The 17,545-nt window shown below is 40.8% G+C and overlaps 1 protein-coding gene across 1 annotated transcript in view; it reads left to right on the top strand.

Moving 5' to 3' along the window:
• The first annotated feature begins 844 nt into the window (after window positions 1–844).
• The window catches only part of DDX46 (DEAD-box helicase 46), a 71,078-nt gene continuing 54,377 nt past the window's right edge, over window positions 845–17,545 (top strand). The window contains exons 1-5 of the mRNA XM_080803596.1: window positions 845–1,046; window positions 5,064–5,252; window positions 7,009–7,152; window positions 12,547–12,643; window positions 15,757–15,922. Of these exons, the coding sequence (XP_080659722.1) occupies window positions 1,030–1,046; window positions 5,064–5,252; window positions 7,009–7,152; window positions 12,547–12,643; window positions 15,757–15,922 (613 nt within the window). The 5' untranslated portion in view covers window positions 845–1,029. The remainder of the gene's footprint in view (window positions 1,047–5,063; window positions 5,253–7,008; window positions 7,153–12,546; window positions 12,644–15,756; window positions 15,923–17,545) is intronic.

The raw sequence follows: 17,545 nt of genomic DNA, 5'->3' as shown, positions 1-17,545 counted from the left end.
GATCTGAGCCAAAGGCAGACACTTAACCGACTGAGCCACCCAGTCACCCGCCTATCATGTTTGTTTGTTTGTTTGTTTGTTTGTTTTACAGTGTCCAAGCTCAGGCCATGTTGAGAACCACTATAATCTTAGGAATATATTTTTAGCTTTTCCTTTTCTCCACCCACTTAACTCCTACTCAGTCTTCACATCTCACCTCAAAGGTCACATGCTCAGGGAATCTGAACTCCTCTCCTATGCTGTAATCTCTTTTGTATTATATTTGCTTGTGTTTTTACTTACGTCTATATCCTCCACTAACTTGTAAGCTCCTGGGATGTAAGACATGCCCCACACATATAACATACATATAAATGAATGAATGTATAAATGAATGAGAAAGAATGGAGATGTTGGTAGCATCACTCAGCTCAGGTTAAGGGGTGGGAATGCATATGGTGCCTCGATGTCCCTTGCAGGAAAGACCTTCTTTTTTAAAAATAATTTTTAAAAAGTATTTTATTTATTTGACAGAGACACAGAGAGAGAGCGAACACATATGCAGGAGATTGGGGAGAGGGAGAAGCAGGCTCCCTGCGGGGCTTGATTCCAGGATCCTGGGATCATGACCTGAGCTGAAGGCAGACGCTTAACCAACCGAGCCCCCCGGGGCCCAAGAAAGACCTTCTTTGGGCCAGCAAAGGCAAGGCGCCTTTCTCCACTGCACTAAAGCATAGACTTTCAATGCACCGCAGGGAAAACCCCACCCAGGTCGCGTCTTTCGGCGCGGCAGTCGCTGTGCGGCCTCCAGCCGAGAGGGAGCGCTGTGGAGAAAGCAGCTTCCGCCCGCTTTCTCCTTCTCTTTGCCGCGGGCGCCAGCACGTCCTGTTTTCGTTGGCCGCTTTTCGATGGCCGCCTCCGCTGTAGCTGCTGCTGCTCCCCCGTAGTGCTGCTCTTCGCCCGTCTAGCTGAGGGCGGCGTGACCTCCTCCTTTGTGCGGTTCTTCTGCGCGTTGTCCCGAAGGGCGCTGCTTTTCCCGAGGCCGGCAGCATGGGCCGGGAGTCACGGTGAGGCGGCGCGCCTAGCGGGCGAGCGGGCGGGCGGCTTCCTGGGACTGGGGGAAAGAGGCGGGAGTTGAGGTGGCAGCGGGACCAGGCCTGAACCGGTGCGGCCCCACGTGCGGCCAGCGCTGCCCGTGGCCACCCGGGGGTCAGGGAGACCTCGGCCGAGGGAGTGACTGTACTTGGGCCGGTGACGCTCGCAGGGTTCCCTACACTGCCATCGCCCGTTGCACCCCCTGGAGCGGTACCACCGCTCCAGGAGGTCAGTGATTGGGCACCACATCCCGCCATTTCCACGAAGCCCTCCGTGATCCCTCAGTCAGTAGTGATCCCCGTTGAATTTCTTACCAGTTCGCGTTTGCCACCTTTCCCTGGCGCTTGTTGCTGTCTATTTTAGTCCCTTGTGCGTGTCTTGTATTTTCCCAAATCAGTTGAAAGGAGCTGGGGGCTAAATATTTTTACATCATCTACAACATTGAACGTGACTAGGCTTTTAGTGGGCTGTAGTAAATACTTGTTGCGTGGAGATTTATTTCTCAGGTAGATATCATATTTCTTTGTTATGTATTTTCTGTCCTTTTAACACCTGGATTGGGAGGTCTTATTAGAATTCTGATAGGTCTTCAAAACTTTAGATTGTTAAACGGGGTTTGGGACCTTGAGGTTATTATCTTAAAGATGAGTATTTGCTTTGTATTTAGCAGTGAATGAAAGATCTTTTTATCTGGGTTATAAATAATAAGTAATAGTAATTTATTGAGGTACAGTTAATGTTCAGGGAGATGGACAACACTCAAGGGTAGAACTAGATGAAATTTAGCAAATCCATAAACTGAGTACCATCACATGGATAAAGATAAAGAATAGTTGTATATTTACAGATAATTCTTGTGCAGGTCTTTTAAATTGCTATTCATCTGGCTACCCAGAACAGAAACCTGGAAGTGATAGTTTATTTCATTGATTTTTCTCTCGTACTGTCTAAACCCAGTAAGATTCTACAGCCCGTCTCCATTTCTGCTTTCCGACTAAATCCAGGCCCTAATCATTTAGTGTTCAGACTGCTACACTTGCCTCAAATTGATTATCTTCCTGTGATCTTTGCACTCCTAATAGGTTCCTCACACTGCAGCCACAGTGACACTTCTGAAATAAAGATTATGTCATTCCTCTCTTTTCATCCCTGTTGGTTCTTACTGCTTCCAAAGATAAAGTCAGACTTTTTAGCACATCCTTCAGGACCCTTCACAAGGAAGCTTCTTCCAGCTCTTTAGCCTTTTCCCCTGCCTGCATGGCTTGTCCTCTAGGTTGGTTCTGGAACTTATGGAAGGCTCAGAGATGGGATGGAGCAAGGTGTTCGAGAAATAAATAAAGAGCCTAGTTTGCCTACATATGTAGGTGTCATGAAGGGTTGAAGATAAGTGGTAGGAGGTAGGTTCTAAAAGGGAGTTCGGTCCAGAATGTCGGTGGATTGTAGATTTAGCTTTAAAGAATTTGAGGGGCCCTTCAGTGGCTCAGGCTGTTAAGCATCTGTCTTCGGCTCAGGTCATGATCCTAGCATCCTAGGACTGAGCCCTTCGTCGGGTTCTCTGTTCAGTGGGGAGCCTGTTTCTCCATCTCCCTCTGCTCTTCCCCCTGTTGGTACTTTCTCTCTCTCAAATAAATAAATAAATAAATAAAATAGATAAATAAAATCTTGAAGCTAAGAATTTGAGAGCCTTTGAAGATTTTGCCCAAAAAATGTTTGGGTGTCGGGACGGCTGGGTGGCTCAGTTGGTGGACGACTGTCTTCAGCTCAGGTCATGATCCCGGAGTCCCGGGATCGAGTCCCACATCGGGCTCCCAGCTCCATGGGGAGTCTGCTTCTCTCTCTGACCTCCTCACTCATGCTCTCTCTCACTGTCTCTCTCTCAAATAAATAAATAAAATCTTTAAAAAAAAAAAAAAAGAAATGTTTGGGTATGTTTATATAATATGGTCAGAACTCTGCTTTACGGGGGCACCTGGGTGGCTCAGTGGGTTAATAAGCCTCTGCCTTCGGCTCAGGTCATGACCCCAGGGTCCTGGGATCGAGCCCCGCATCGGGCTCTCTGCTCGGCGGGGGGCCTGCTTCCTCCTCTCTCTCTGCCTGCCTCTCTGCCTACTTGTGATCTCTGTCAAATAAATAAATAAAATCTTTAAAAAATAATAAATCTTTTTTTTTTTTAAAGATTTTATTTATTTATTTGACAGACAGAGATCACAAGTAGGAAGAGAGGCAGGCAGAAAGAGAGGAGGAAGCAGGCTGCCCGCTTAGCAGAGAGCCCGATGTGGGGCTCGATCCCAGGACCCTGAGATCATGACCTGAGCCGAAGGCAGAGGCTTAACCCACTGAGCCACCCAGGCGCCCCTAAAAAAAATAAATCTTAAAAAAAAAAAAAAGAACTCTGCTTTACGAAGATTACCACTGAAGCAACGAGTGAAACAGATTTCAGGGAACAGAGAATAGAAACAAGAAGACCAGGAGTCTTCTAAAATGCCCCAACTAGATAGCTCTGATGTGGAGTAGTGACAGTGGGAACTCTGAGGTGCTGATAAAATACGAAGAGAATTATAGAGATGGAATTGGTGATACTTGATGTTTTACTGGTTGTGTAGAAAGAGAGAAATATTGAAGATAACATATTTTGAGACTACTGACTGGACGTTGTGGTAATAAATGGTTTGAGGAGGCAAAGGTAATGAATTTGGGTTTCTGCACATTGAATTTCAGGTGCTTGGATAATGAGGGGCACTCATTCCCTAGCCATCTTATCCGTGTTTATTGCTTTAAGTAGCCTTTGTACACTGATGACTATGGAGCCCTTCATGAATTCTAGACTGATATTTCAAATACCTACATACATCTCCATGTGAATGCCTAATATCCTGATTCCCTACCCCCCCACATACGATTCTCCCTCAGGCTTCCCATCTTAGTAAATAGCAACTTCATCTTTCTACTAGGTCCAGCCGTGTATCTCAGAGACACCCATGGCTTCTGCCTTCCTGTCACACTTGGCATCAAGTTAATCCTTAAATCAGTCCTTTCTAGTTTCAGAATACCTAGATTTTGACACTTCCTAGAAACTCTACACTTGATATTCGAATCCCATCCACCACTCTCTTACTTGGATGAATGCTATAGCATTCTGCCTCTTTTCCCTGCTTCTGCATTTGCCTTCCTTCAGTTTGTTTTCCCCTCAGCAGCCAGACTAATGCTTTAAAAATATTAGTGAGGAAAAAAATAAGTAAGTAAAAAATAAATAAAAATATTAGTGAGGTAACACTACTCCTCTACTTAGAATCTTCCAGTAACTTCTCAGCTTACTCAGAGTGAAAGAAAAAGTCCTTAGAATGGCCTGTAAGGCTCTCCAGAGCTCTCCATGTTTTCCTGCCCTACTGTATTGCTGATCTCATCTCATGGTACTTGGTTATTCAGACCTGGCCGCATCTGCCTTCCTAGCTGTTCCTTAGACACACCAGTCAAGCTTCTTCCTCAGCAACTTTGCACTTGTGGTGCCTGTTGCCTGTAAAGTTTCTCTCCCTTGTATCTACATGGTTCTTTTGATTTTCTTCAGACCTCTGAAGTGTTTGTATATTAGTAAGTTTTTCTCATCACCTAGTTTAAAATAGCAAACATCCTATCTGCCACCCTTTCTCTTTCATTTACTCTGATGAGTTTCTCTCCATAGTACCACGTGATGTGTTGTGTATTTGTTTCTTTACTTGTCGGTCATTTCTTCCTTTACCAGAATGCAAGTTGCTTGAGGCAAGTTTGGTCCATTCTTTTTACTGTCCTTGCTTCCGTTTCAAGATAGTTTTTCCCTGTCTATGTGGACTGTAGATGCAGGGGTCATTACTTTCTCCTAATTTTAAGAGTTGATGAACAAAAAGGCCTCTCAGTGTTTAATTTGCTGAGATCTTTTAGGAAAATGTGATTAATTAAAATATAATAGAAGCTACCTGTGTTTGCTAAACTTAATCTTGAACTTAACCTTCTAGCCACTATCGGAAGCGATCAGCATCAAGGGGGCGCTCTGGAAGTCGTTCTAGAAGTCGCTCACCCTCAGACAAAAGAAGTAAACGTGGAGATGATAGACGTTCTAGAAGCAGAGATAGAGATAGAAGGAGAGAGAGGTCTCGTAGCAGAGATAAAAGAAGATCTCGGTCAAGAGACCGGAAGCGCCTGAGGTAAGACAGTCTCCTAAAGACTTATGATAAATTGGGCCTTCTCAGCTAAATTGGGCTTGTTCAAAAGTATGACTTGGACTGGAACTTAATGGCCTTTTGTGGGCACTCTCCTTTGACGCCAGCTCATTTGATCAGGTCCAGAGGTGCTTTGCCTGGAGCAAAGAATCTCAAAGGTAATATGTCATCAAGACTGTTCTGTTCTAATTCTGTCCCAAGAGAGCTGACAACTATGTTCAGACCAGCCACTAAAGCCAGCAGGAGAAGGAAAAGGGCAGAGCCATCTGCAAGCCCTGCTTGGTGTTTGACACTTAAAAAAATTAGTATTTTTTAAAGCTTTTTATTTTTAAGTAATCTCTACCCAATGTGGGGCTCAAACTTAAAACTCTGAGATCAAGAGTTGCGTGCTCTACTGACTGAGCCAATCAGGAACCCTCCCAACTCCCCCTTTTTTTAATTTCTAAAGAAGATTCTATTTATTTATTTGTTTATTTTAAACATTTTATTTTTAATTAATCTCGTACGCAACTTGGGGCTTGAACTTACAACTTCAAGATCAGGAGTTGCATACTCTACCAACTGAGCCAGTCAAGTGTCCCTGTTTGACATTCTTTAAAAAAAAAAACTATTTTGAATAAAAGGACCTCCTAATTTTTATTTTACTTTTACTTGCTTATGTATTCCTTGGCAGCAGTCAAGCAGCTGTATGTAACCTTTGTAGAGGTGGAAAACATTTTAAATAAAAATAATCTTCCCCACACCAAAAAGTTATTTGATAAGTTTCTTACTATAATAGGAAAGAAGACAAGGCTGTACAGGTGATGTGAACTGACCACAGAAAAAACTCTTTTGCAGACATTGGAAGAAGAAATTGCAGAAGTATTACATGGTGCTCAGGGAGAATACTCACCTAGGAAAATGTGGATAGTGCTGACTTAGTTTCGTATTATGTGGTCCCAGGAACAGTTTCATATAATTCGTTCAAGCATGTATTTTTTCTTTTAAAGATTTTATTTATTTATTTGACAGACAGAGATCACAAGTAGGCAGAGAGGCAGGCAGAGAGAGATGGGGGAAGCAGGCCCCCACTGAGCTCGATCACTGGGGCTCCATCCCAGGACCCCTAGATCATGACCCGAGCCGTAGACAGAGGCTGAACCACTGAGCCGCCCAGGCACCCCCATTCAAGTATGTATTAAGTGAAATTGATTATTTTTTAAGATTTGGTCTTCTGACTTTTAGGGATGAAAGTAGAATCACAAGGTTTTAGAGCAAGAAGGATTTTGAGATTGTCTAAGTGGAGTCTCCATATTATATAGATGAGGAAACTGTGACGCAGAGAGTTGATCTGCCCTATGTCGTGTCACTGTCAGCTCTAGAATGGAAATTAAATCCTAGTCTTCATATCTGTGTTCTTCCATAGCCCCATTGTACCCATCCTTATACTTAAGTTTTGGCTGACTTTGAAATTTAGATTTTTCTACTGTAGACCGTAGATTTCAGAAAGACATTTATTATCACAGACTTGCTGTTTTTTTTCCAACAAATACCATTTTGGAATTAGTATCCTCACTTTTTTATTAACCACTTCTAAGAATTGACTTTACTTGTTCCTTTTTTATCTGATTTGATGATTAATTGAAACCTCAGCCTTTAATAATGGTAATAGTTAAGAAGCTTCTTTCAACACAGTACAGAACCATTATCTGAAAGTAACACTACTTGGTTATAGAATGAATGAAAAGTGTCTTCCTTTCAGGCGTTCCAGAAGTAGAGAGAGAGACAGAAGTCGAGAGCGAAGAAGATCTCGAAGTCGAGACAGGAGACGTTCAAGGAGTAGAAGCCGAGGCCGGCGATCCAGATCCTCCAGTCCTGGCAATAAAAGCAAGAAAGCTGAGAATAGGTAATGTTATCATTGGACTGTATCTCATGCAGTTTGGGAACTGACTCTTCCTTTTTTCTTCCTTTTTTAAAAAAAATCTTTATAAATAAGTGCTGACTAACTCTACTATCTAATGTTGGTTGAATTTAATTTAATTTATTTAAAGATTTTATTTATTTATTTATTTATTTGTCAGAGAGAGAGAGCGCGCGAGAGAGTGCACGAGCAGGTAGAGTGGCAGGCAGAGGCAGAGAGAGAGGCAGGCTCACTGCCGAGCAAGGAGCCCGATACGGGACTTGATCCCAGGACCCTGGGATCATGACCTGAGCTGAAGGCAGCGGCCTAACAGACTGAGCCACTTAGGCATCCCTATTTTATTTATTTTTATTTTTAATTTTTTTTTAAATTTTAATAGTTTATGAGGCTTGTAATTCAGTTGGAAATAGTAGATTCAGTTAGTTTTAACATTCATTATACACTGTTCTCTTATTTGATATCTGTTGTTAATGGTCAGGAACATATTGTATAAACATCTTTTTGGGAACTCTGTTTTTCCTTTGAAATGATGTTCTTAGCATTTCTGACACTGGTTGACAGATAACTTTTTTTTTTTTTTTTTAAGATTTTATTTATTTATTTGACACAGAGAGAGATCACAAGCAGGCAGAGAGGCAGGCAGAGATAGAGGGGGAAGCAGGCTCCCTGCTTAGCAGAGAGCCCGATGCGGGGCTCGATCCCAGGACCCTGGGATCATGACCTGAGCTGAAGGCAGAGGCTTTAACCCACTGAGCCACCCAGGTGCCCCGACAGATAACTTTTTAACTCATGATGTGAATTGCTGAATTGCTCTTCAGGATAGGTATGAACTTTGCTTGAACTTTGCTTGTGTTAAGTTAAATGTACATGTTTCCTTAGGATGCCAGTACCCTTCAATTTCAAGGTATATCGATTAGACTTAACATGTTTACTCTTTATATTTCTCTTTTCAGTGATTTGTTCTTTGGCTTTTTCTAAAGTGGTGACATAGTTGATATATGAATTTATATTTGTTTTCTGTATATTATTCATATTAATCATGAGTGTTTCCTCATGTCATTAATTTTATTTTATAAATTTTACTTTTATTTTACCAAGGTCGGTATAATAATGCCCATTGGGATTATTTTGAGTTAAAAGTAAAATATAAATTCGGAAAAGTGAATGAAATGTAAACATACAGCTTATTAAATAATTATAAAGCAATATCCCATGTAACCACCACCAAGGGTAAGAATACAACATGTTAGGACGCCTGGGTGGCTCAGTTAGTTAAGCATCTGCCTTTGGCTCAGGTCATGATTCCAGGGTCCTGGGATCAAGTCCAGCATCAGGCTCCTTGCTCAGTGGGAGCCTGCTTCTCCCTTTGCCTGCTCTGCCTGCTGCTCCTCCTGCTTGTGCTCTCTCTCTGACAAATAAATAAATAAAACCTTAAAAAAAAAAAAAAGAAATAAAACATATCAGTATCTCTAGAAGCCCTCCATCTCCTTTCTATAATTCCAGCTCTCTACTACCCTAGATAAAACCACCCCTGACATTTGTACTTGTAATTTCTTTGTCTTTCTTTAGAGTTTTACACTTGTGTTCACATCTGGAAAAAGAATAGTTAAGATTTGCATGTTTTTTAACTTTACTTGAATGAGTTCCATATTCTTTTGTATCTTTGTTGATCATTGTTTGAGAGTCATCCATGTTGCTTATAACAGTAGTTCATTTTCATGCCTGAATACTATTCGGTGTTATAAATATACAACTATTTATCCGTTCTACTGAGGTAAGTATTTGGGTTCTTTTGACTTTTAGGTATTTTGAGCATTTTTATATATGTGTCTTAGTACACATGTGCTTGAGTTTCCCTAGGGTGTGTATCTAGGAGTGAAATTATATGGTTATAAAATAAACATAGCTTTATTGTTTTTTTTTAAAGATTTGTTTATTTGAGGGAGAGAGTGAGCGCAAGGCATGCGAGCAGGGGGAGGGACAGAGAGAGAGAATCTGCAGTAGACGCCCTGGTGAGTGTGGAGCCCAGCATGGCGTGATCACAAACCTGAGATCTTGACCTGAGCTGAAATCAAGAGTCGCTCGGTCAGCTGACTGAGCAACCCAGCCACCCCAGTGTAGCTTCATTTTTATTGAATAATCCCAAATGCTTTCCAGAGGAGGTATACTGATTGTATTCCGATTAGCAATATCATTGTGTAGCTCCATACTCTTCCCAGTATTTGGTAGTCAGTCCTATTAATTTTTGTTAATTGGTTAGACATACCAGTATTGTTGTGGCTTTAATTTGTATTTCTCTGTTGACCAGTGAGGTTGAACTTCATATGTTCTTTGGTCATTTGGATTTCCTCTTTTCTGAAATATGTTAAAATCTTTTGCTTATTTTCCCGTTGAGTTGTTTCTTTAAAAATTGACTTGTAGGAGGTTTTGTTGTTGTTTTTAAATACGCTTGCTAGTTATTGATTGTCATTTATATGAATGGCACATATATTCTTTTACTCTGTGGCTTGTCTTTTTACTCTGTTATGATACTTTTGATGAACAGAGACTTAATGAAGAAACATTTCTTAATTCATGTTATGTATTGAGAAGAACATAGATATTAAAACCTGAGAAGGGCAGTATGAGAAAAGATAACTATAGGCTTTATTTAATCTAAACATAAAGACTATTATACTAAATCAAAAAATACGTAAAGAAAATAATTATGAACTATTTGGATTTATTCCAGGAATGGAAGGTTGGTTTAACATAAGAAAATAAGTCAGTATAGGGGCGCCTGGGTGGCTCAGTCAATTGAGTGTCTACCTTTAGCTCAAGTCATGATCCTAGGGTCCTGGGATTTGAGCCCCGTGGCAGGCTCCCTGCTTAGCAAGGGGATCTGCTTCTTTCTCCCTCTGCTCCTCCCCCTGCTTGTGCTGTCTCTCAAATGAATAAATAACATCTTCTAAAAAAAAATGAGAGAGGGTGCCTGGGTGGCTCAGTTGGTTAAGTGACTGCCTTCAGCTCAGGTCGTGATCCTGGAGCCCCAGGATTGAGTCCTGCATGGGGCTCTCTGCTCAGCGGGGAGTCTGCTTCTCCCTCTGACCCTCCCCTCTTTCATGCTCGCTCTCTCTCAAATAAATAAACAAAATCTTAAAAAAAAAATAAAGAAGAGAGTAAAATCAATCAGTTTAATTATTTATATTAATAAGATTCAAGGAGAAAAGTCATGGTTATCTAAGTAGATTTAGAGAAAAGCATTTTATCAGCTTCAAAACATATTCATGTTAAAAGTGCCTAGCCAAAAAAAAAAAAAAAAGTACCTAGCATATAGAAAAGTATTTCACAAACTGATTGTAAAATTAGAAATACAAGGGCATAAACTGTCTTGAAGAACAAGATAGGAGGGCTTGCTTTACCAGATACTGAAACTTGTCATAAAGTTGTCCAAATTAAGTGTGGTTTTGGTGTAGAGACAAATAGATCAGTGGAACCACATAAAGAGCCCAGAAGAAGATCCCCACGTATATGGTCACTTAACAAATGACAGTGGTGACAGTGTAATTAGTGGGGAAAAGTTCTTTCAGTAAGTAGTACTTGGGGTGGTGGGAATGCCTGGGTGGCTGTCGGTTAGACGTCAGACACTTTTTTTTTAAAAAGATTTTATTTATTTGGCAGAGAGAGAGCACAAGTAGGCAGAGAGGCAGGCAGAGGGAGAAGGGGAAGCAGGCTACCTGCTGAGCAGAGAGCCCGATACAGGGCTCAATCTCAGAACCCCGAGACCATGACCTGAGCCAAAGGCAGAGGCTTAACCCACTGAGCCACCCAGGCACCCCAAAACATCAGACTCTTGATCAGCTCAGGTCTTGATCTCAGGGTTGTGAGTTCAAGCTTAGTGTGGAGCCTACATCAAAAAAAAATAATAATAAGTGCTACTAGGGTCATTTGTCCATATAATGAAATAGGACAACCTACATCATTCTGTACATAAAAGCGAATAAAAGACCGAATCGATGGCATAATTGTAAACTTTTTAGAAGTTTATACTAGAGAATATATTCTTTACCTGTGGATATCTTCATCAAATCTGGAAGGTTTAAAAAGCTCCAGTCTTTAAAAGGGGAAAAAGAAGACTGAATTGATTGCATTCAAATTAAGTATTTTTTTTTTAAGATTTTATTTATTTATTTACAGACAGAGATCACAAGTAGGCAGAGAGTCAGGCAGAGAGAGAGAGAGGAGGAAGCAGGCTTCCTGCGGAGCAGAGAGCTGGATGCGGGGCTCGATCCCAGGACCCTGAGATCATGAGCTGAGCCGAAGGCAGAAGCTTTAACCCACTGAGCCACCCAGGCGCCCCTTAAGTATTTTTTTTTTTTAAGGCTTTTATTTACTCAATTAGAGAGAGCAAGTGATCATGACCAAGGGGAGGGGTAGTGGGGAGAGGTAGATGCAGAGTACCCACTGAGCAGGGAGCCCAGTTCAGGCCTCGATCCCACCACACTGAGGTTATGACCTGAGCTGAAGGCAGATGCTTAACCAACTGAGCCACTTAGGCGGCCCAAGAAATTTTTTTTACTTACAAGATACCAAACATAGGGGTGAAATGCAAGGCCTGTTGGGGTTTTAAAGGTTATTCTTTACTTTTAATTTTAAAAAAATTTTTTTTACGATTTTACTTATTTGAGAGAGAGAGGGAGAGTGAAAGGGAGCAGCAGACTTTGTGCTGATCAAGGAGCTGGATGTAGGACTTAATCGCCGGCCGCTGTGATCATAACCTGAGCCAAAGGCAGATGCTTAACTGACTGAGCAACCCAGGCCCTTTAAACATTATTAATTTTTAAATGAGTTAATTAAAAATGATCTTGGAGAATGTTAATGTTTTGGTAAATTTCTCTGTGTTAAATTTTACCTCTCCTATTTAAATTTTTTCATTTTTATATGATATGTCTACTTTTTCTTGGCTAGATTGCCAACTATTTAATATTTGTAATTAATGTTAAAGGATTTAATATTTGTCATATTTCCAAGGTGTTTATTAATATAAAAGTTAAGTTGACTTTTGGAAGTTTCTTAACTAAAAAGTAAAATGTAAATCTTTAAATGTATTTTATTTTACTTCATTTTATTTATTTATTTTATTTTTGAGAGAGAGAATAAGCCCTTGTGAGTGGGGTGCGTGGGAAGGGACAGAGGGAAAGAATCTTAAGCAGCCTCCACGCTCAGCACAGAGCCTGAGGCTGGGGCTCGATCCCATGACTCTGAGATCACAACCTGAGCCAAAGTCAAGAGTTAGACACTTAACTGACTGAGCCACCCAGGCCCCCCCTTTAAATGTATTTTAGATGTGAATGTTTCCAAGCACAAATAAATGATGTTTCTTTCTCTCTTTTTTGGTAGGTCTAGGTCCAAAGAGAAAACAGATAGTGGGGAAAGTTCTAAAGAGAAGAAAAAAGACAAAGATGACAAGGAAGATGAAAAAGAAAAAGATGCTGGCGTATGTTTACTAACTAAATAATTGTATATTATCATATTTGTTTCTGTGATCACAAACTGTAGGGGATTTTTATTGCTATATATTTTATTTTCTTTGTTTCTTTTTAAGTAGGCTCCATATCCAACATGGGGCTTGAGCTCACAACCCTGAGATCAAGGGCCCCATGCTGTACCAACTGAGCCAGCTAGGTCCCCTATATATTTTTATTTTGATTTTATTAATTTATTTTTAAGGACTTTATTTCTTTTTTTGAGAAAGAGTAAGAGAGCACAAGCAGGGGGAATAGCAGAGGGAGAGGGAGAAGCAGACTCTGTTGAGCAGGGAGCCTGATCGGGCTTGATCCCAGGACATTGGCATTATGACCTGAGCTAAAGGCAGTTACTTAACCAGCTGAGCCACCCAGGCATCCCTATTTTTATTTTTAAATGATAGTATGTAAAAAACAAAAACCAAAAAAGAGATAAAGTAAAAACTGTCCCTATTAGAAGACTTATTTCTCAAAAATATTGCATATCTGTATACATGATCTGTTTTTACTTAACAAAAGGTGATCATGCTATAGGTGCTATCCTGTACCTTGCTTTTGTTCCTTATTTTATTTATTTATGTATTTTTATATATCTCTACTCCTGATGTGGGGTTCAAACTCACTCCCCAGATCATGAGTTGCAGGTTCCACTGATTGAGCCAGCCAGGTGCCCTGCTTTTGTTCATTTTTAAGTTATGCTCTATTTTTTCAATATATAAGGTCTGCAGAAGAATACACAGCAGTATACCCAACATCCAACTTAAATAGTGTGCCTTGTTGTTTTCATTTGTTATATATTGGAGATTTTCTGTAACTGCATATATAGATATAGCTCTTTGTTTTTAATGCCTGCATGGTGTTCTGTTGAAGCAAAGTAAGGAAATCACCTTTGATGGATATTTAGGTTATTTTCAGTCTTCATTATGAACAGTGGTGTGTGAATCCTTTTATACATGTCTTTTGTGAATGTACTGTGGGGTAAATTGGTATCAATGAAATGGCTTTGTCAGTGGGTATACGTATTTAACATTTTGACAAATAGGATCAAAATGCCCTCCAAAAAAGAGTGGTATACCTTTTTTTTTTTCTTAAAGTTTATATATTTAAGTAATCTCTTCACCCAGGGTGGGTCTATACTCATCTCATGATCCTGAGATTAAGAGTCACATGTTCTTCTGAGTGAGCCAGCCAGGTGCCCTAAGTTATGTTTTTGTTTTAATTGTTTTTTTTTTTTAAATATTTTATTTATTTGACAAGAGAGAGAGACATACACAGCGAAAGAGGGAACAGAAGCAAGGAGAATGGGAGAGGGAGAAGCAGGCTTCCTGTTGAGGAGGGAGCCTGATGTGGGGCTCAATTCCAGGACCGTGGGATCATGACCTGAGCCAAAGGCAGATGCTTAATGACTGAGCCACCCACGTGCCCCTTTAATTAAGTTTTAAGTTTAATTCCAGGGTATTTAACATCCAGTGTTATATTAGTTTCAGGTCACCATTAAAATTTTGTGGTATTTTCTCTGTTTTTTGATGTAGTATTTCCATATCTATCTATAATGATAGCATATGTAAATTTTTTTTAAGATTTTATTTATTTGTGAGAGAGACAGAGCACAAGCTGAGGGAGGGACAGATGGAGAGGGACAAGCAGACTCCCCACTGATCAGAAAGCCCACAGCAGAGCTCAGTCCCACCATCCTAAGATCATGACCTGAGCCAAAGTCAGACATTTAACAGGCTGACCCACCCAGACACCCCAGCATATGTCAGTTTTTTATTTTTATGATGTTTAATCCTTGAGTTCCTGCTTAGGGCTATGAAAATGGTTTGCTTTCTCCTTTTCAGAGTATTTTTTATTTATTTATTTAAAGATTTTATTTATTTATTTGATGGACAGAGATCACAAGTAGGCAGAGAGGCAGGCAGAAAGAGAGAGAGAGGGAAGCAGGCTCCCCGCCAAGCAGAGAGCCCGATGTGGGGCTCAATCCCAGGACCCTGGGATCATGACCTGAGCTGAAGGCAGAGGCTTTAACCCACTGAGCCAACCGGCGCCCCTCTTTTTCAGAGTATTATTAATCATCTTGATAAAGTCTTTGGAATGGCTGTTTCTAGGAAACTTAGACCTGAAGACCAAAAGACCAAAACTTTTTTTTTTTTTTTTTTTAAAGATATTATTTATTTATTTGACAGAGAGAGAGAGATCAAGTAGGCAGAGAGGCAGGCAGAGAGAGAGGGGGAAGCAGGCTCCCTGCTGAGCAGAGAGCCCGACGCGGGGCTCGATCCCAGGACCCTGGGATCATGACCTGAGCTGAAGGCAGAGGCTTAATCCACTGAGCCACCCAGGCGCCCCAAGACCAAAACTTTTTAATCATGTTGATAAATAGCTTTCACTTACTCACTAATTTTTTTTTTTTAAGATTTTATTTATTTATTTGACAGACAGAGATCACAGGTAGGCAGAGAGGTAGGCAGAGAGAGAGGAAGGGAAGCAGGCTCCCCACTGAGCAGAGAGCCTGATGCGGGGCTTGATCCGAGCACCTGGGGTCACGACCTGAGCTGGAGGCAGAGGCTTTAACCCACTGAGCCACCCAGGCGGCCCACTTACTCACTGATTTGTAATAGAAAATTTCTTTTTCATGGAGGTAGTCTTTGAGGAGTGTAGAGGATTTAAACTTGAGAATAACTAATCACTGGGGAATTATGCTTATTAATTCATCTAGTTTCTCATTTTAGGAAGAAAGTGGATTCATGTTTGCATCTTGCCTGAAATTAAAATGAGATTAGTTAATCATGTGTTTGAAGTCTGCTTTCTTAGTTGAAGATGCTTTTTATTGTTTGCTGGTATAGTCGTAGATATATTTAAAAGATGTGTCCCTGCAATTGTATCAGTTTGGGAGCTATTATAAATAAAGTTGCTATAAACACTCAAAAAAAAAAAAGATGACTGATCTAAATCTGGTGTAAATTGAGTTTGTAAATACAGCTGTTTTTCGTTTTCCTTTTTATATAATTTGAGAGTTTATATGAAATATTGCTGGAATAAAGTTGTTAATCTTTCTTTCCTTCTGTATCTCTCATTTCCCCCCAAGAACTTTGATCAGAATAAGCTGGAAGAAGAAATGAGAAAGCGAAAAGAAAGAGTAGAAAAATGGCGAGAAGAGCAACGTAAAAAGGCCATGGAAAACATAGGGGAACTGAAAAAAGAAATTGAAGAGATGAAACAAGGGAAAAAATGGAGCTTAGAAGATGATGATGGTATATTCATTTGTTAGATAGTCTATATAATAATTCATATAGCTTATTCTAGAAATATGAGTAATATTTCATGCTGGGAATTTTTAGGCCATTTTTTACTGTGGAAAACACAGCATTTTATTTTATTTTATTTTATTTTTTTAAGATTTTATTTATTTATTTGACAGAGATCACAAGTAGGCAGAGAAGCAGGCAGAGAGAGAGGAGGAAGCAGGCTCCCTGCTGAGCAGAGAGCCCGCTGCGGGGCTCGATCTCAGGACCCTGGGATCATGACCTGAGCCGAAGGCAGAGGCTTTAACCCACTGAGCCACCCAGGCGCCCCGAATATACAGCATTTTAACTTTTTTTTTTTTTTTTTTAAGATTAGTGAGAGAGAGCATGAGCAGGGGGGAGGGGTGGAGGGAGATGGAGAAGCAGAGTCCCCACTGAGCAGGGAGCCCCATGTGGGGCTGAGTCCTAACCTGAGCCAAAGGTAGACGCTTAACTGACTGAGCCACCCAGGTGCCCCAACCATTTTTTTAATATATATATATATATTTTTTAAGATTTTATCTGTTTATTTGACAGAGAGAGAGATCACAAGTAGGCAGAGAGGCAGGCAGAGAGAGAGGGGGAAGTAGGCTCTGTGCCAAGCAGAGAGCCCAAAGTGGGACTCGGATCCCAGGACCCTGAGATCATGACCCGAGCCAAAGGCAGAGGCTTAACCCAGTGAGCCACCCATATATCTTATATATGGATTATAATCTCATATATTAAAGGTACCCCTTTAATATATCTTCTAAAGATTTATTTATTTGAGAGAGCTAGAACATGAGTGCTCATGAATTGGAGGAGAAGGAGAGAGAGGGAGAGCAAATCTGAAGCAGACTCAGCATGAGGCTGGACTTAGGGCTTGATCCCACAACCACGAAAGCATGATCTGAACTGAAATCCAGAGTTAGTTGCTTAACCAACAGAGCCACCCAGGCACCCTGATATATTTTTTTAAGATCTATCCATTTGAGAGAGAGAACGATCAGGGGGAGTGGCAGAGGGATAGAGATTCCTCAAGCAGGCTCTCCCCTGAGGGAGGAGTCTGATGCAGGGCTTGATCCCAGGACCCTGAGATCATGACCTGACCTGTAACCAAGAGTCAGATGCTTAACCCACTTACCTATCCAGGGCCCTCATTTTAACCATTATTAAGTGTACAGGTTTGTGGCATTAAATAAATTCATGGTGTTCATCACCCATCACTACTATCCATTTCTAGAACTTTTTCATCATTCCAAACAGTCTGTACCCAATAGGGATTTCTTTTTCTTTCTTCCTTTTTTTAAGAAATATTTTATTTATTTACTTGTCAGAGAGCATGCGTGCACAAGGAGGGGAAGCTGCAGGCAGAAGGATAAGCAGGCTTCCCACCCAGCAAGGAGACCAATGTGGGACTCGATCCCAGGACCTTGGGATCATGATCTGAGCCGAAGGCAGCCACTTAACTGACTCAGCCACCCAGGCATCCCCAGATTTCTTTTTCTTTTTTTCTGTCCTTTTCTTTTCCTTTCTTTCTTCCTTCCTTTCCTTCTTTTATTTTTAAAAACTTTTGAGTAACTGCGACACCCAGTGTAAGACTTGAACCCACAA

This window comes from Martes martes, assembly GCF_963455335.1.
Source record: "Martes martes genome assembly, chromosome: 5".
In the NCBI taxonomy this organism is placed as follows: domain Eukaryota; kingdom Metazoa; phylum Chordata; class Mammalia; order Carnivora; family Mustelidae; genus Martes; species Martes martes.
This window is presented reverse-complemented; position numbering and strand designations above follow the sequence as displayed.